Below are 19,468 nucleotides of genomic sequence, written 5' to 3'. Positions count from 1 at the left end.
GACGCAAAGGGAACCTTCCCGGAACTGTCGCTCCGCAGCCCGGGCGGCGGCCGGGGCGCTTTGGCGGCGCACCCAGGCGGAAGAGGCCGGCGCCAACGTGTCCGGGAAGGCAGGGCTTGGTGGCGGCCGCGGGCCGGGGCTTCTCTGTGTCCTCCGGTTCTACTCAGCCTTCCTCGGCTCCCCTCGGCTGCCCTTAGCGTCTCTCGGCCCTTTTCAGCCCTCTCAGTGAGAGGCTCCTCTCTCAGACCCCCTCTCACCCCCGTGTTCTTCCCTCAGTCCCCCTCGTCACCCCCAAACCCTGTCATCTCTGAGCTCCCCTGATATTCCCTCAGCGCCCCCATCTCCCCTGGTCTCCGCTCAGCCCCACCGCAGCCCCCGCGGAGATGGATGACGAACCCGAGCGGACTAAGCGCTGGGAAGGAGGCTACGAAAGAACATGGTATGTTCTTCCCCCATCACCTTTCTCTCCTTTCTGGCGAAAGAAGAGAGAAAATCTCCGCTCTGCCCACTTTAACAGTCTGTTTTGTGTAGGGAAATTCTTAAGGAAGACGAGTCCGGGTCGTTGAAAGCAACCATCGAGGACATTCTCTTCAAGGCAAAGAGAAAAAGGTACTTGGTGTGGCCATGAGCCTGCTGATAGGACTTGGTCATTTATAAGGGCTTGATCATCCTGAAACTGGCTCATGTGGCATTAAGCATTAATTAATTAATTAAGCATAAGGCATGCCTGCAGGATGTTTTTATGTACTTTGTCCTTCAGAGGAGCAGATGCGTGCCAGAAAAATGGTGAAAAATTAATTTTTATCTTTAAACACTGAATGTGTACTGTATTCAGTAGGCTCTGTATCCCATATGTATGCAAGTTACAGGTCTTGGTCTGATGAAACAGTGCAGAGCACTGCAAGAGCACTGCAATTGCAGTCTGCCCAGCTTGGAGAAATCTTCCTGGTTTTTTTTTTTTTTAAATATACAAAATCAGAGAATCACAGGATAGTTTGGGTTAGAAGGGACCTTGAAGACCATCTCACTCCAGCCTGCCATGAGCAGGGACATCTTTCATTGGACCAGATTGGTCAGAGCCCCATCCAGCCTGGCCTTGAATTCTCCCAGGGGTGGGGCATCCGCAGCTTCTCAGGGCAACCTGTTCCAGTGCCCCAGCACCCTCATGGTAAAAACATGTTTATCTTTAATCTAAATTGATCCTCTTTTAGTTAGAAACATTGCCTCTTGTCCTATCACTACAGAATCTAGCTTCTAGTATCATGGCTACAGATTTCTGTTCCAAATTTTGGAAAATTTGCTAGAAAAAAATCCCAAGTTTTGCATTACTTCAAGTTATGTTAGAACTTGATTTGTCAAATTTGGATAAAATTTTAAAGTTTCATTAAATCTGGTAGTAAGAAATAATTCTTATTTATTTTCTGACAGTTGTGGAATCTGTGACTGAGTTGTAGGGTTTTTCAGCATGAATAAGTGTCTGCAGTTTGTTGCTTCTACATTTTTGCTAGAAGTCTAGAATTCGATTTGTTTGGACTTCTGTTTTAGGAGCCATTCACTCATTTGAATTTTACTTAAATACTTCTGTGTTTTGTTAGACTCTATGAACACCATGGACAAGTTCGGCTTGGAATGGTATGTTAATACCTCAACCCTCTTCTTCAAAGCTACTTGGCTAGAGGTGGTATTCTGGATCTTCCGTTAGCCTAACATACTTCATTTCATACCAAACCTTGCGGTTTCCACCATTTTTTATTATTCATTTTTGAAGATTCTTTGTTCCTTGGCAGTGTGGATGTAAAGCATGGCTAATCAGGGTTGGAGGCTTGACACATAGGGTGTGTTTGGCAGCACAAGTCAGAACACATGTGCTCACACTGTCCATTTCTCCTCATGTGAAAAATGGGCATAATGGAAATGTATTGCAAGTAACCACATTGCTTTGTACAAGGCTAAACTCTTCAGATGAAGATGTGAGTGTTCAAACTATGCATGTTTTGTAGCTTATGAGAATCATGAGAGAACAATGAGTGTGCAATATTCAAGAGAGGGTTTTTCTTTGTTTTAGGAGAAAAGTGGAAGAATGCATTACTTTTCAGTTGACGTTAATTGTCTACTGAATTTTCCCCAGTAGAGGGAGGAAGCAATGGCTTTTTAAAGTAAATGGAATAATGGATTAATTTCAATATGTGTTCTGTGAGTGATTTTCATATATGGTGTTAATGCAGATGCGTCACCTTTATGTGGTTGTTGATGGATCAAGAACAATGGAGGACCAAGACTTAAAACCAAACAGACTTACTTGCACTCTGAAGGTATTCCTGTACTCAAAAGTTTTTTGTTACTGGGCCACCGTTTCTGTAAATTTTGTATTTCAAAGAGTTGCAGTCTCCTGTATTTGCATAGCCTCATCTCTCATCCCTGCATTTGTCTCCTTGCTTCTGTTGCTAGTCAGTCACTTTCCTGTTTTTTCAGTCGTAAGATCTGTGTCGCCTTATTTTGTCTTGCACATGTACTTCTGTATAGTAAAAACACTTTGTATGAGCATATTATAGGAAGACACATTTGGTAACTGTGGAAATAAAGTGTTGCCCGTAATAAGGGGATGACCTGTTTTCATTACACATCTAGAATTGGTTTATATTTTTTTTCTTACAGTTGGGGTTTTTTACAAATTCTTATTTGAGAGGATGCTAGATGAGAATTGAACTGGATTGCTGTTTCCGATTGTGTAGGGCTTGAACTGCGTACATCATGTTCTGTGTGGTCTTCTCCAACAGTACTAAAGAAATTCTGGATTTTGTGGCTTTGTACAGATTAGTGCTTTTTGGTGTATTGAAAACCTCCATTTGAACCAGAAGGAATCTAGAACTTAAACATAGCATGTGAATAAAATGAGGGGCGGGGGTGTAGTTTCTGAAATCTGCATTTCATTGTTTACATGGGACAAAGGGGGAGAGATAAGGTGAAAGAAGAATGGAAGGGAAAGGCTCATTCCCCTTTTTTGTGTTACCCAGCTACTTTGTTTTGCTTTTTACTGATACTAGATGTTTTGCATCTGCTTAATGCATCTATAATAAAACTATAATTAGTTTTTAACTGTCTTAACTTTTTAACTCTTAACTTTTCTTTGTAGTTACTGGAATATTTTGTTGAAGAGTACTTTGACCAGAATCCCATTAGTCAGGTATGTACAAACATGCAAGAAACAACAGAAAATCATTTCGAAAGGTAGATTTGGTTATAACTCTACCCAGTAAACTCTTTCCAGTTTATGTGTACCTTCCCATTCTTAAGTCATCAGTCTAGTGAAATTCTTGTTTCTGTCTGTTTCTGTCTGTTTCTGCCAGGCATTTAGAATTTAGAAGATTTCTTTTTGTACCTTTTGGGAGTAGTAATGAAAATACAGGACTGTTTGTAAACTGATGCATCATATTCTGCTTCTGTTGTTACACTTGAAGTAAAACTTGTATAGACTTGTATGGTTAAATAGTTCTGGTCCATAAAGACGTTAAAAATTTGGTAAAATTTTAAATAAACTCATAGTAAAACTTTCTAAGAAAAGTTTTGTATTTTTTTTCCCTTTTTCAGATTGGCCTAATTGTAACCAAGAGTAAAAGAGCAGAAAAAATGACAGAACTCTCAGGTAGGGAAGTAATATTTTTTCTCTTAAATTGCTGATGTTTTTATCATTTTCATTTGTGTTATAAGTTCTGCCTGATAGACTGCTGAAAATGAAGTTATGTCATCATAATTATTTTTAATTTTAAAGATAAATTATTACAAGTTGTTTGAAACCATAATCTGCATTTTGATCTGCTTTGATCCAGAATTGGATCACTGTGTGCTTCTTTGTGATCAAGTCTCAACCATAAAGCAACTGAGATACGTTCTGTTTCCCCCATAGTTAATTTCCTACCCTGTTTGTTAATTTTGTGTGTTACTACATCTGTGGGTTTTGTGAGATTTGAGCAAATGTTGAGAAGTCAAGGTTTGTTTGGTTTCTGCCTTCTATTACACCAGTCTCTGTGGCTTCAGCAGGTTTCATTGAGAAAATTGAGGATCAATCAATCTTTGAACTGTACTTTGAGGATAACAGAGGAAACAAAATTCTTTTTCTGTTTGTGAGAGACGTTGCAATTGTGTTGAGTGCTTAATGATACTAAACAATGATTTTATTCTTTTTGGTTTCTAGACTTTCTAGCATCTGAGTGCCTATAGAGTAAAAGTCTGTTTTACTGTTTTCTGCATTCTGATCAATATACCAATTTATAAGGAAAAATACAGACCCGTTCCACTTAGAAACCAGTCCATGTTGTTGTACAAGTATGCTTCATTACATATGCAGTTTAAATATTGCTGTCCTCTAACTTGTTGTATCAGTTAAAATTGATTGCATTTTTTTCACTTATAGGTAACTCAAAAAAGCATATAACTGCTCTGAAGAAAGCAGTGGATATGAACTGCAGTGGAGAGCCTTCTCTATATAATTCCCTAAATTTGGCCATGCAGACTTTAAAGTTAGTATATACATGGAGGTTTTTTTGTTTTCTTTGTGATTTTGACATTTTTGAGAGGCAGGGACAGAATCTTTTCTTAGTAGCATCTTGCATCATGCTGACTTGAGTCTTTAAAAGGTGACTTTCTCTCCTGTTAAAATAAAAATCATTAAGTTAAATACTTCAGTAGTGCAGAAGTTTATTTTCTACCACTAGATGCTTATATTTAGGGGTCTGTTTCTTATAGAAATGAAATTTGAAAACCAAGTTGATGGTGGTATGTAGATACTGTGATGAAAGACGCTGCAGTTCTTTTTTACTGAAGGACTGAGGTATGAGAGGGGACACAGGGGTAAATAATGTAAGAGAACAGGAAAACAAACAGCACCGTGTCAACAATGATCTTGTGAGAGTTTTGGCATACTCTAGAAAGATCAGTTTTCAGATAGGATAGATTCAAAACACTTGTTTACTCTGTGAGGTATTGAGTTGTATCCCAGTTTGTGGAAGACTGAATAAACAATTACAGCTAAAGACATGGACTTAACAAAGCTAATAATCAGTGTCGTGAAAAGCTATTTAATTACTAGCAGGAAGAAAGTTTTCAGCTAAGAACTAGAAGTAATTAAAAGTAATGGATTTACACTTAAAAACTGATGAAAGCTTTTTAAGAAGTCAGGAAGACTTACTACAGTGTGCTAGTTTGAAGATGAATTTTACCTGTGGGTGTGGCTAAGGTACAAAGGATTCATTACAGCAAATAATCAGGTAGCAACAATTAAATACTGTATTCTAGATATTGGAAAGGTTTGGCTTTTAGAAGGTGAAAATCAGGTGTTCAGACGAGGATCTTACCACAGTTTGTAGAGGACTTCATATCATGTCATCTTCTGACTTCAATACATTAAAGTCCTTGGAGATGTTATCATACAAATAGCTTAGTGTGCAGAAGTAAATTAACTGTGTGCTTTCCTTAGGCACATGCCAGGACATACAAGCAGAGAGGTTTTGGTAGTCCTCAGCAGTCTGACGACATGTGATCCAGCCAACATCTATGATCTAATTAAGGTACAGAACTGAAGTTTGACTACTGCATTGAACATCCAAGCTACTGGGGGAAAAACAGGCAGTTGCAGTGAAATTACCAATTAATTTTTATGTAAGATTTTTTTAACATTTTTACTATTTCTTGTTCTGGACATGAATTTGAATACACTTTTTTTTTTTTTTTTCCCCCTCTATTTTAAGTGTTTAAAAGCAGTAAAGATCAGAGTATCTGTCATCGGCCTAAGTGCTGAAGTTCGAGTTTGTACAGTACTTGCCCGAGAAACCGGTGGTATGTATCTGAAGTTCAGTTGTTATATTACCAACACAGGTTTAAGATCAAAAATAAGTAAGTACTTTGTTATATATTTATTACTGCATTTTGATATTTTAAGGATAAATATTTTCCATTGTGCTGGCAGAAAATTAAAGAGTTGCCCAAATCTACAAAATACACAGTAGTAAGTGAAATCATTATCAGCTGGTAGCTGCAGCTCTAGAGAGGAGAAATACATATATTTTCAAACCTTTTGTTCTGCATATAAAGCTATGTGATGTGGAGCTTCATCAGTGTAACATGTAACATATTAATATCCATTGCTACAGTGGTAAGTCTTAGAGTCTCATTTACTAAAGTGTAATATTGAAGAATAAGCTCTGTACCTTCATATCTAATGTAACATTCTGTTATTACTAGTTTTAAAACTTGTCATTTACTGTAGCATTAACAGGGCTGCATTTGAGGAACAGGTTTGGATAAATTGTTTCCTAGTTAAGTTGTTTTCTGTCATTTGGAGTATATGTTTGTATTCTCTTTTGCTCATAACCTGACAGTAAGGCATTTCTTTGTTTGTGACAGGAACATACCACGTTATTTTAGATGAAGGTCATTATAAGGAACTGCTGATGCACCATGTTAGTCCTCCACCTGCCAGTTCAACTTCTGAGTGCTCCCTTATTCGAATGGGTAGGATATGGTTTTGCCCAGCTCCTGGCACAAGATTGGCCTTTTCTTTATTTGCCTCTTCTAAGTTAAGGCTATACAAATAGTAAGAAGTGTAATAAAGACATTGTGCAATTTTTGTTTCTATTTTGACTTTTATTTTGCTAGATAAATATCAGCTTTCTTGATGCTATTCCTGTAAAGTAGTTAGCTTTTAAATAAAGCTTATTAAGACAAATTACTGAACAGAATTTGGAATCAACAAAGTGGAACAATATCGATGGCACATTATTTGTTATAAATTTAGTACTGAGAAATGAAGGATGAAAAACTATTTTATTTCTACCTCTGCTTTTTTCCCTGGAGAAGATTGCTGTTACAACTATTAATTGATTTAAGAGCCATAGGTAGTACATACTTATCGGCTTCTGGAGTGTTCTTTCAACAAGTGGATTAGGTATCTTCTCTTTTCCTGATGTGTTTCTCAATAAATTTAAGCTTGGAGTTAAACCAGAATAGGACCTCTAATGCAACAAAGTAGAGCATTGAGTTCTCACTTTCATCCACCTTTTTCATAGATAATAATGTATGTATTTTTATGTCTAGATAAAAATATCATATAGATAATGAAAAGGTTTATTCTTGTAGGTAAAGCCTGAGCAGCAGTTGGGAAAACCAACTTCTCACCTGTCATGAACTGTAAAAAAATAAATGATAGAAAAAAAGATACCAGTCTCCAAAAAGTCCTGTAGTCTCATCTGTCATATACTGCACTTGGAAGGTGAATATAGGCTGGATGGATGCATATAAAAGTATTTTCCCTTGATTAGAAATTATTGATTAAGTGAACATTTGTATGCTGCTCCTTCTGCTTTCCTACCATTTCACATACCTATCTTTTTAACTGTTCTTCAAAAATGAGGTTCCAGTGTACTTCGGTTAACATATTTTAAAGACATTTTTTCAGCTGAGGGAAATGAAAGTCAGGGAGGGGTGGATGTAGATAGAGACCTTTGGGAAGAATTTGATACCTAGCAAGAATGTATCAATTCTCTTGTAATAACAAATGGGAAAGAGATAGGCTTAAATGTCCTTGACTTCTTCATTGAAATAAGAAACTGACACATTATTGCATGTTTAAAATTGTTACTATGGGATGTCTTTCTCTGCAGGTTTTCCTCAGCATACTATTGCTTCTCTAACTGATCAGGATGCAAAGCCCTCCTTTAGCATGGCGTAAGTAGCGTTGATTAGAAATCAATGAGCTGGTAAGAAGTCAGTGTTAATTAGTCATATTTAGAAAATCTGCTCAATAATGAAAGTATTGCAAAGTAATATTTAAAAAAGAGTAAGTCATGTCTTGTGACTTCTCAGTAGACGTTTTATTTTCATTGGTAGCTCTAGTATGTGGCCATAGTTACCTCTGTTAAATATCTGTTTTAAAATTTGCATTTAAGTTTTTTAAGGTAGTAAATGGTACTTAGTCTGTTACACAGTGATTGGGACACACAGGGGTTACCAGGTATTAAAGTAGTTACTTGCGGTTCTTGATTCAATTATTACTATCATTATAAAAGATCATTATGAAGGTGGAAGGGTATTAGCTGAATAAAGTACTTTTTATGTATTTCTTACCATGACTTTAAAGGGGGCTTTAAGATAGAGGCCTCATTTGGTGACTGTACCAGTGCACTTCTCAGTGAAAAGAATCATTGTTTTCCAGGATGACAGGGCAGTCTGAATTTCAGAATGAAAGAGTGTCTAACAGCGTGTGCTATTTGAAAAAATAAGTACTATGTGCATCTTAAAGGCAGTATAGAGTATTTTTGTGTCTAAAAAGAAACAAGCATGCAGTTATTGTTCATATCCTTATTTTTAAAGATTGGCTCCTTTATATGGAAATATTTGGTCTTTGGTTCCTGTGGGGAAAGTCACTGATATCTCACCATATCAATTGTTTTCTGACAAACATTAAACTGTTACATGAAATCTAGTGGAATTTTTAAAATAATTTCATGTGAAAACAACATTATTTATAGTTACATAGTAGCATGGTATTATTTCTAAAGTACTGGATTTTTTCTTTCTACTGTAGGCAATTGGAAAATAACAGTGACCCGGGTCTTACACTGGGTGGATATTTTTGTCCTCAGTGCAGAGCCAAATACTGTGAACTTCCTGTAGAATGCAAAATCTGTGGTAAGTAGAAAGAAATGATGAGCAGATGAATCAGGAGTTTATGGTAAGAGAGTTAAGGGATAGAAAAACTCAGCTATACTTGGTAATTAAAAACAAGTTCTGCTTTAAGAGTCCTGCATTTCTGTGACCTGAGATGTCAGCTTTCTACAAGTGTGTCTCAGGAATATACCTGTAATGGTAAAGCTGTATCATATTCCTTGGTATAAGGAATATACCTAAGGCAAAGTAAGGAAGAGGGGTGATGCACATGGGACTGGTAACTTCTCAAGAATCCTCATTTAACTAAGCACCCATGTTTCAAAGTCCTCATTGCAAGGCCATGAAAATAGAGCTTTGGAATAAGAGAACAGAAGTACTCTCACCTCCAGGAGTATGTGGATTAAAGATTTCCAAGTTGTACCCAAGGGCAGGCAGCATAGTGACACAGCAGGCATTAGAGTTGTAAACAGAAGCCCTTTAGTCTTGCAAATGTTAATGAGCTGTGCAACCGATGATGCCTCCCTTCATTGCTCTTAGTGAGGGTGGAAGAAAGGATTAGAATGGTTTATAATATTAATATTGTGAGGGGGTGCCATTCTCCTAGCTTCTACAGGCATATGACTAAAACATGATAGGTATTACCAGGGTACGTGTATTTGGCAAGAGGATGAAATAATTATAGTTTTGGGTCACTTTACCCTAGTTTAATTTCAAATTTTTCCTACCAGCATGAGTTTTCCTACCAGCAAGGGAATAGTGTAGCTGTAGAAATCGTGTGTATCTGCAGTGGATTCTACACAGCTGCAGTGATCAGCAGAACAACAGTCTGGACATTTACACTGCATGTGAGTGAGTGATGGAGAGGTTTGTGCCAGCCTGTGCCCCAGCTAACCTTTTCTCGTGTTCTAACCCCAGCTGGTGACTCAGCCCCAGACACCCACACACTTCCCCACTGGTGAGATGTGGGAGGGAATTAAAAGAGTAAAAGTGAGAAAACTCGGGGGTGGCCTTAAAGGCAACTGAATTGTTACAGCAAAAGCTGTACGCAGGCCAAGCGTAGTAAGTAATTCATTCACCACTTTCCATCAGCAGAATCTCCAGGAAAATAGGACTCCATCATTGGTAACAGTTAACTTGAAAAAGTAAATGCCATAAATGCCATCACTCTGAACGTTCTCCCCTTTCCACCTTCTCCACCCAGCTTTATAGCCTGACCTTGATGCCACCTGGTATGGAATATCCCTTTGTTCTCTTGGTGCACTGTTGACTGCAATGACTGCAATCCTGAGTGTATCCCCTCCCAATGCCTTGGGCACCCCCAAGCCTATGCACTGGTGGAGTAAGAAAGAGAAAGGGCTTTGACTGTGTGTAAGCAGTGCTCATCAGTAGAGAAAGCTTTCCTGCCTTATCAACCCTGTTTCCAGCATAGTCCAAAACACAGCTACATGCTAGTTAGTGTGACAAAAATTAGCTGTTTTAAAACCAGCAGACCTGTCTTAGCTGAAATAGGGTTGTGGCATGGTTTTGGCAGTAGTATAGCAGGCTGTAGTTGAGCTTTGTAACAGGGCATCGTTTTTTAAGTGGTGGTGTGATACAGCAGAACCATCCCTGCCAAAAGAAGCTTCCTAACTTCTCCACTGTGTGTTGTAAGTGTATTTCTAAAGGTTGAGATAAACCTTTCCAGTAGAAATTTGAGGAATTCGCTTGTTCTTTGGATTTAAAACTGGACAGAATTACAGGTTTGGCTAATGGGACAAGTAATTATACTTCTTAAAATTCTTAGATGCTCTCAAACACTGAGTAATTAAAAATATTTGTTTTCTTTTTTACTTCATTTGATACAGAAAAGCTTTTCAGTAAATCTTCCCTTGTAACAATTTTGGTGTCTCTTTATTTGCAGGTCTTACACTAGTGTCTGCACCTCACCTGGCTCGGTCTTACCATCACTTGTTTCCTTTAGATGCCTTTCAGGAAATTCCGCTGGAAGAATACAAGGGGGAACGGTATGCAAATCTTATTTGTGATAATTAGTGTACTTGTGGATCCTGTAACTTTTTCGTCACAACAGTAAGAATAGCTGGCAACAGCTTTTTTGCTGCTGGAGATCCTCAGTGTTTGGGTGGTGTGGGGCACTTCTGGTATTAAGAACTTCTTGTAGTTTCCATGATCTGTGAGGTCAGTTGAATAGATGAAAGTATTGCCAGAAATTGTTACCATATGTGAGATCTTTTTTTAAACACTGATTTGACTCTTTTTTTTCAATTAAAATATACAATTTTGCTTTTAGGTATTGTCAAGGCTGCCAGGGAGAAATAAAAGATCAAAATGTAAGTATGTTGAATGTCATTGTAATTTGCATTGAGGGATGTGAGAAATAGAGATGATCCTTTAGCATTATGTTCTAAAGACCAGAAAAAAACTTGTGAAAGTTAATGTCATGGTTAACTAGAGTTCTGTGTTAAACACTTTCTGGACTGCAAAGTCTGTAGAAGTGTGGGAAGGGATTTCCTGGGGAGCTGCATGAAGGAGCTTCCACTCTCAGCCATTTGGAAGCATTTACAGCGACCTGAGCTCAAGCCTGTGGATATACTTGCTTGAATTAAATTGAAGCTTGATATACAAACAAGTATATCAAGCAATGGATATACTTGCTTGAATTAAATTAAATTAAATTAAAGCTGTCAGCTTTAATTCAATTGAGTTTCTGCAATGCTAGCAGTACAGTCTGTTTACATTCTCTTGATGACATAACTGTTGCCTTACTGTAGTGCTATGATGATGATAATTTTTGCTAATTTGACTTGTCTTTCTTTCCTTGCCACACAGGTGTACATATGCAAAGTGTGTCAGAACACATTTTGCGTGGAATGTGATCTGTTTGTTCATGATTCGCTGCACTGCTGTCCTGGCTGTATTCATGAGCACCCTGCTCCTGTATCTGTATGATTTCGTGTCTTTTCAAAAATTGCTGTATCTTTCTCATTCTTGCATGAATCTAATTTGCTTATTCAGCCGTTGCTTTAACTTGATGCATCTCTGAACAAGAAGATGATTACAGAGGGATGAACAGTGGAGTAGATGCAAATTTTAATGTTTTAATGATTTTATTTCTGTTAATATATACTTGAATCATCTGTATCTGTTTTTTGTTCTTGTCTAAAGAACTATGGCTTTTTCCCAGCTGTTATTATAGTAATGTGTATATTTGTAAATGTGAAAGTGATAAAACTGGTCTTTATGATAATGTGATGTTTCATCTTGGTTTCATTAAGAAAATTGTTCAAAAAGAAGCCCTGAAAATACATTTTACACATCTGTTATTACAAACTTCTGGTTTTGGTGGATGGTGGATTTCTGTTGATCAAAATATTCTTTTGTAAGAATTTAAAATTTTTTTTGAGCAATTAGTTGGTAGACAACATATATTAATTTCAAGTATTATGAGTATTCACCTTGGTGTTCGGTAAGGCAGCTCAAATACAGCTGTTATAAATGTGCTGAAAACACATTTTAGGTTTTAATGGTGCAACTCAAAGCTAACTGAATTCTATTACTCCTGTGTCTGCAGCTGTCTGGTTTAAATTTCAATTTCTTGTATGATTGCTGGAAGGCAAGGAACTTGGGAAAAGACTAGAGTTAATACAATATTTATATTAATACATATTGTCTGATGGACTCATTATTGAAGATGAAAAGATCTGCTGTTTGGTTCTGAGGCTACACTGAGATGACAGAACTGCTAATCATCTTCTCTCCTTGGCTGAACCTTAGAGCAACAGACAGTAAAGTGGGTGCAGGAGGGGAAGCGTCCATCCTTACCTGAGCTTTGAAGAATAGAAATTGAGATGAATGGAAGACACCATTTTGCAGTATCTGTTCAAAGTGTGTTTGCAGCTTGAACCTTTGAGAATTGTAATGTGCTACGCCTCAGCAAAAGGTTACAGGTGTAGTGTCTGAAGTAATACATCACAATGGATTTTCTAGAGTCACCTTGTGATGATTGTAAATACATCAGTGATTCATTTGCTATGGGTGTATAGGACTTAATTTTTGAGCTTTGTTTTCTGTCAGATTAGAAATGGCAATATAACAGCTGAATCTTAACACAGAAACAAGCAAAGAACCCAGCCTCCTCCTCATACGTTAGTTCAATTCTTCATGCTCACCACATATAAACAATACATGCTACTTTTCAGTTCTTACAGGCAGCTTTCATTCAATTGTTAGTAGAGTTCTTTCTATGCTTTTTCTACTGATAGTGCCTGCATGCTGGATGGAGTGCAGTCATTCTCTTGTGTTGTCAGAAAAATTACTGTTGAGCATCAGTATCTGGTTTTGTGCTGAGTCAAACAATCCCTATAAATCCTTTGTGCTGCAGGTTCTATTACTAAAAGCTAGCAGAAAAGACATGGAGTGTTTGTTCTGGTCTAGCAGGCCATTCCAAACCAAACTAATGCTCTGGGCATCTGGGTCTTAGATATTCTGGTGCTGGTGACAGCCTCTTGAGACAGTGTTTTCTGGTAATATTTTCATATTTGCAGTAAGTACTTTCTAATAGAAATAAAAAGGGGTTGTCTGAACACTTCAAATCCTCCTTCTCTTACTAGATACCAAAATAACATACTTCTACCCAGCTTCTGTTTCTGAAAGTAGAAAGTGTAGAAGTTGCAGCCATATGCCCAATTATCAGCTTGTGGTCACAGCAATAATTTGGTTTGTACTTTCCTACCCTTTCATCGGTAGAACAGTTCAAATTAGCTTCTAAAAAGTCATTACTAGGGCAATATTCCTCTGGTGTATTAAGACTTTCATCTGTGTCCTGTGTATTTAAAGCAGCATGGAGGAAATCTTTCCTCCACCTGTTCTCTTTGACTGGGATTCACTGGCTCTCAAGTCTCCCTTGCTTGTAGGAAGCTCCAAGCTTTTTAATTCTTGTTTATTTCCTTATTTACTGCATCTGCCATAAGATCAGTCAATCAATGAAGTTATTAGGAAGCCTGTGAGAAATTCTTGTAGGTTTTGAAGATGTTGCATAAAAGGTTTCAGACTTGCTGAAGGAAGAGACACAAAAAGACCAAAGTACCCTATGGTGCGATTGTGCAGCTGTGGCAAGAAGTTTGTGACTAGAGAGTGCTGCCATGTCGAAGGGAGAGGATTTCAAAAAGGCAAGAGCCCTCACTTTCCTTCCAGTTTACATTTTCTTTGTAGGAATAAAAGTTTCTATCTGTGATAACACTTATAGCTAATTTCCTTATCTTGACCCACAAGTCTTCCATTGTGTTTCCTCTCCCCTGTGAAGCTAAGGTGGGTAGAGCAGCTTTGGTGTGCACCTCTTGTCCAGCCAGGGTCAACCCACCCCAGTAATTTTTTAAAATATAGTAGGACTAGGAGACTTTTATAACAATCACAGCCTTTTTTGGATTGGGATTTGAGTGAGAGAGGAATGTTGCTTATATAGGCAGTGAAAAAAATTAAAACCAACAGATTGGAGATCCTGGACTTAGAATCACTTTCTTAAGAATGAACTTGTTTGGTAAATGTCATAAATCTTTAAGATGCCTCAATTACTTGAGAAAACAAAGCTCTTTAGACTTATAGGGAGCAGAATTTGTATACATATAGCTGACCCACAGACATGTCTGCTACATTCTGAACCATCACAAAGTACTTTCTATCATTGTCTTACCGCAATACTAATAACAACATGACAAAATTGTATGTTTTGCCACCTTTTTTTTTTTTTTCCCCCTTAATCTAAGCAGAAATTCAGAATCCGCTATCAACATTTAGTAATGGCTTTGAGATGGAAGAATTAAGATTGAGAGGTTCACTGAGGCCACTCTAGGTTTTTAAGCTACAGGATGAAATTCTTTGAATGTGCTAATTCCCTGTGTCATCTTGCTCAAATCTCATTTCCTTCTTTCCCTCCATTTTGGTTGTAACACCTTCTGAATACTTGCTATTATAATTGTAAAGGCACAGAAATTTCAATTTGGCATGTCAGATTTAATAATAGTCCTGTTTATACCATCTCTGCAGTTACCTTATCTCTTCTGAGTAGGCTAAAATCAACTTTTTATAACCTGTAGAAACCATGTTATTATGGAAAGAGAAGTGATGATGAATGTTATCTAAAAGATGTGCATAATATAATTTAGTAGTCTTGTTTTTTCAAAAAAATGTGAAAAAGGATCCTGTAGCAGAGACAAATAACAATTAAATACATGAGCTGAATCTTTTTGCTTTGCACTGATTCCCAAATGTAGTCTTTGATTTTCTCAAGTTTGTCAAATACATGGAGTCAGAATTCCAAGAAGTCCGTTAACAACTGCAGAAGACTTAAAACCCTACCATAAGAAATGAGTATGATAGATTAAAATCCCTTCTGTCCTATACATCATAGTTTTTGACAGAAATGGCAACTGCTGCTATTTTTTTTTTTTTTCCCCACACCTTTGTTCATCCAGAGCGCAGTGTTTTTTCTGTGGATTAGTTGTATTTACTAGGATGGTTAGATGTACCCCATGTGAACAGCACAATTCTGTCTCCCTTGTGAATTTGTCCTGGGCAAAAGTATGCATAATATTTCGAAGTATGACATCTGTGTTCAGAAACTGAAGAACCCAGCAGAGACACAGGTACAGTGTGCAGGATGAAGTCCTTTGATAGATGGCTGTTGTATGCCAGAGGAATAAACCCTGATTTACTTACCAGAGCTGTTTTTCTTTGCAAGAAATTGAAAGAAAGCAAAGCTGAGAGGGATTGTTGGTTTGATTTACAGAATGTATACTCATTCAAGTGCTGTAAGTCTACTCACAGCACTTGAATGAGTATACATTTTATTTTCATGCATCATTTGGCAATGCACTGTATCCTCCATAAATGCTCTCATCCACATGAAGAATACAGGCAATTCACTTGATCCTTGGGCAAAAATTCTTCTACTTTTTTGTCATTCTTGCTGTGTTCCCTGCACCCTTTCTTGTTCTAATACAGTATTTTTTTGAGTTGAGGGGACTTCTTTCAAATGCACTGTTTAAGATGTGGATCAGCTGTGGGTTTTTACAGTGACATATTTTTTTTCTGCTTATTTGTAGCAGATACCAGGCTTACAGATACTATGTCTCTTCCTCTACCCCAGAGGTGCAGACTGCTTTGCAGTATGTTTTCCCCACATAACTGCTTTGATTTTGGATCTACCCTCCCCTTTTCTGATTCAGACAACGGAAATCTCCTTGCATTCATCTGCAGTAGACATTAATAATATTATTCCAGAGAGTGTCACTTCAAGTTCTCTGCAATTGTATTGTCCCTTTGGGAAAGTTCCTTTACAGCTTGGTTAGTAGATGGCTCTGCCAGCTCTTTTCACTGGTTTTTTATTCCTGCTGTCTGGAAGAAGGTTTAAATTAGTTTAGCTGTTCTCAGACATTTTATTTTTTTACCCAGCCTGTCTGATTTTATTTTACCCACTTAATTTGCCAGAAGTTTTGAGCCTTTTGTTTACATTGTAAAAAAAAAAAGCTTCAGTTTTTTGAATTACGCTTTCTGTCATGGGCATAATGGGAGCTTCAAATGGAGTTTATCAGGGCGACCCTCCCACTGAGACATGGAGTGCAGAAAGGACCTGCCTACCTTCTAAACTCCTGAGAAAAGAGTTCAGGTGCAGCTGGATCCACTCTAAGCCCCAGATTTTTTGTTTTCCTGTAAGCCCAAGATGCTGGCAATGAGTGCTGTCCCTGCTTTGGAGGATGTGATAGCAGGCAATGCTTTCCGAACTAATAAAATATTGCAAAGGTGATCTCACCTTGAGCATCTTTGCGGATGGAGAAGTCTGACCAGATTATTTCAAAAAACTTGGCTTGCAGAAGCCCATAAGCTTCTTATATTTTACATAAGCTTGAACTGAGCTGGTTAGGTGTCCTTGAAACATAGGACAAGCAAAAGATCCACTTTCCAATACAGGTGGGATAGAGGTTCAATATAGTCCTGGTGCCTAGCTAAAATGTTCTCTTGCCTTTCCATTAGGAGAGTAATGCAGCTGAAAAATGAGAATGGCTTTTGCAAAAGTTGTGACAAAGAAATTGAAATTGCCCTAGCCCTGTCTGAGGTGAAAGCCAGAGCAAAGAGTGGCAAGGAGGGAATGTTTTTAGAAAGGAGAAAGCATTTATCTGGACACTTACTTATTTGTCTGGTGTTACTAGGTGTTACATTGAATCAGGTCTCACAAAGAAGTTGTGATGAAGGGCATGTGTTCAGGTCCTTCAGAGGGGGATGAGCTGAATGAGATGAATGGCTGTCCGCACCTAGCATCAGATGTTCAGCACCTCTGAAAGCCAAACACGGTCCTCCTGCAAAAAAACAGGTTTATAGGGAACAGGGGAGACTGAAAATTACTACATTTTGAGAAAGATTTCTTAAATTATCCTTTCTTTCTGCCTTGTCCCCCCTTCCCTTCCTTTCCTGTTGGTGCCTTGAGTTTGTCAGTGGAAAATTCCTTTTATCTCTAGAGTACTTATGAGACCTCTTACACCCTCTCTGGAGATGTAGCGTGCCTTTTCTGTTGATGACCTTTATAAGCTATTGAGTTACAGAAGAAGACCAACAGCAGGGCCAAACCTGGGAAAGGAAAGCAGATAGTAACCTATTGCCCAGAATCTAAATTTTAATGGAATTTTCAACTTAGATCTCCTACTGTCACCCCTTGGCACAATATTCAGGAAAGAGATAGTTGTTTAATCTTTAACAGGAAAGGTCATCTTCTCTCTGCAACATAAAATTTAGTTGTTTTTCTTAACCTGAAGGAGCTCATCCTTCCTACAGGGTAAAAGAATAAAGTCTGCAGCCAAACTGATGGTTTAGTAGTGCCTACACCTGCTGCATCTCAGATGCTTCCCGTTTATCCTGTGACTGCAGGATGCCTGTCGGTTAGAAGTAGCTGAGTTAAAAGGAGAGAATTTCAAATGAAGTAAAGTATCTGAGTAGAGAAGACACTGCTTCAGGATAAATTAATCTTCTATTTGTATAATTTACAACAATTGCAAATTGTCATTTTTAATGGGTATCACTTCTTCCTGTTTGTTCTGTACACAGCCCAGAATATGTCTTGCTTCTCAAAGTGTATTCAGCCTGCTTACATACTAGACTTTGCTGAGACCTCTATTGAAACGCCTTCTTAGTTCCCCTTCTACAAAGCAATGGAAATTACAAGAAAAATAAGCAGTGGGAAAATAGACTGACTTAAAATAGAGTGTCATGATTTTGTTGCAAGTTATATTAGCTTATATGCCCTAGCTGTTAAAAATGTATTTCCAAAATGTTTTTTGAATGTAATTCTTTTCTAGTATAGGCTTAAAACTACCATATTATACATAGGCCAGGGATTTTTTTTTTTTCTGTAAACAAATACCAAGTCTGTCATATTATCTGCCTTTATTTTTGACATACACTTCAGTATATATAGTGACTTAATTACAGGAATCACATCTTGTAAGTAGGGTGACCATAAGGCAAGGCTGGAAAGCTCATGTGATGGTACTCAGGCCTGAAAGAGATTGTTATGCTTGGTATCTCCATCTCTGCAGAACTGATCTGATGTCTGACCACCAGTGGCTGCACAAGCCAGTGTTTTATATGCTTTACTGTGTAAGACTGGTATTTAAACACTTGTAAACATACCGGTATCTTACTCTACTAGGCACTAATATGCCTGGTAGAGTATCCTTTATCAGTCTCCTCAGTCTGAGTATCACAATGCTCAAATGTGTACAGTTCAAAATTCTACTATTTTTTTTCAACCTAGCAGCAACAAATTTATTTTTAATGAGCCATACCTCAGCTTCACTGATTATTTGTTCATGTTTCATACGACATTGGAGCATCTTTAAATCTTTACTGACACCTGTTTGATTTTGCAGTGAAAGCAGCAAACTATGGAGGTTTCCAAAAGCTTGGAAAACTCTGTTAGCAAATAACTACATTACAGAATTTTTTTTAGAATACTTGATAGTGTGTCTGCTTTAAAAGAAGCGCCATTATCCACATGTTCACGCATTAGATCACAGCCAGAGCAGCAGCAATGGTGGATTTCATCACTGTTTCTTGATTGTCTTAAAATCACGATGAAGGATCCCTAGAGTGTAGGAGTTTAAAATTACCTTAGCAATGGTTTTTGCCCCTTTCACCAATTTTTCAAGCCTAGAGAAGTTTGAAAGTGTTAGGGTTTGGTTTTTTGTGGGTTTTTTTTTTTGGTTTGTTTTTTTTTTGGTTTTTGTTTTTGTTTTTTGGTTTTGGGTGTGTGTGGTTTTTTTTTGGTGTTTTTTGGGGTTTTTTTTTTTTTTTTTTTTTTGGTGGGGGGGGTGTTGGTTTTTTTTTTTTTCCTTGTCTTTTTGTATTATTAACTACACACCTCCATGACACATAAAGAGTATCCTGGTTCCAGCCAGGATAGGGTTAATTTCTCCAGCAGCCAGGAGAGGGCACGACTAGGAGTCCTAGCTTATTCTGTACCACCTCACCTCGTCCATGGAGATGGGAGAAGGGATCTTTCCAGGTCACATATCCTGGTAGTAGTCAGCTGTTGGGAGTTCTGTGTGGTGAGGACTCATGTGTGAATCATTTGCCTCTTTCTTGTACACCTTTTTATTAATAATCTAGTCAGTTCTTTTGCTTGCAGTTAAATCAATTACATGAATCATTTGTTTAAAACATAAACCACTTTACTGAACTCAGAACTGCAGTAAAATTGTTGTATGCTAGATTTTACTAGTGTTAAAAACTGATCAAGGCCACTTTGTTAAAAATGCCAGAC

At 37.7% G+C, this 19,468-nt stretch overlaps 1 protein-coding gene across 1 annotated transcript; it reads left to right on the top strand.

The window, feature by feature from the left end:
* The first annotated feature begins 93 nt into the window (after nucleotides 1-93).
* On the top strand, nucleotides 94-14,908 carry GTF2H2 (general transcription factor IIH subunit 2). Its single transcript, XM_040090679.2, has 15 exons — nucleotides 94-439; nucleotides 532-609; nucleotides 1,596-1,632; nucleotides 2,226-2,312; nucleotides 3,134-3,184; nucleotides 3,589-3,643; nucleotides 4,412-4,517; nucleotides 5,474-5,564; nucleotides 5,745-5,832; nucleotides 6,400-6,507; nucleotides 7,656-7,719; nucleotides 8,579-8,682; nucleotides 10,562-10,664; nucleotides 10,949-10,988; nucleotides 11,488-14,908. Exons 1-15 carry the CDS (start codon nucleotides 384-386, stop codon nucleotides 11,605-11,607), a joined length of 1,188 nt encoding a protein of 395 aa, XP_039946613.1. The 5' UTR covers nucleotides 94-383; the 3' UTR covers nucleotides 11,608-14,908.
* The last annotated feature ends 4,560 nt before the right edge of the window (nucleotides 14,909-19,468 follow it).

Source organism: Hirundo rustica, chromosome Z, assembly GCF_015227805.2.
Source record: "Hirundo rustica isolate bHirRus1 chromosome Z, bHirRus1.pri.v3, whole genome shotgun sequence".
Classification (NCBI taxonomy): Eukaryota; Metazoa; Chordata; class Aves; order Passeriformes; family Hirundinidae; genus Hirundo; species Hirundo rustica.
Note: the sequence above shows the minus strand (reverse complement) of the source record. Positions and strands in the feature narration are given on the sequence as shown.

Bases quoted from the DNA above. Each gene is read 5' to 3' on its own strand.
- GTF2H2 (XM_040090679.2), top strand. From the start codon at position 384: ATGGATGACGAACCCGAGCGGACTAAGCGCTGGGAAGGAGGCTACGAA. The intron at 440-531 runs GTATGTTCTTCC...TGTTTTGTGTAG, and splicing joins GGAGGCTACGAAAGAACATG to GGAAATTCTTAAGGAAGACG. The intron at 5,565-5,744 runs GTACAGAACTGA...CTCTATTTTAAG, and splicing joins ACATCTATGATCTAATTAAG to TGTTTAAAAGCAGTAAAGAT.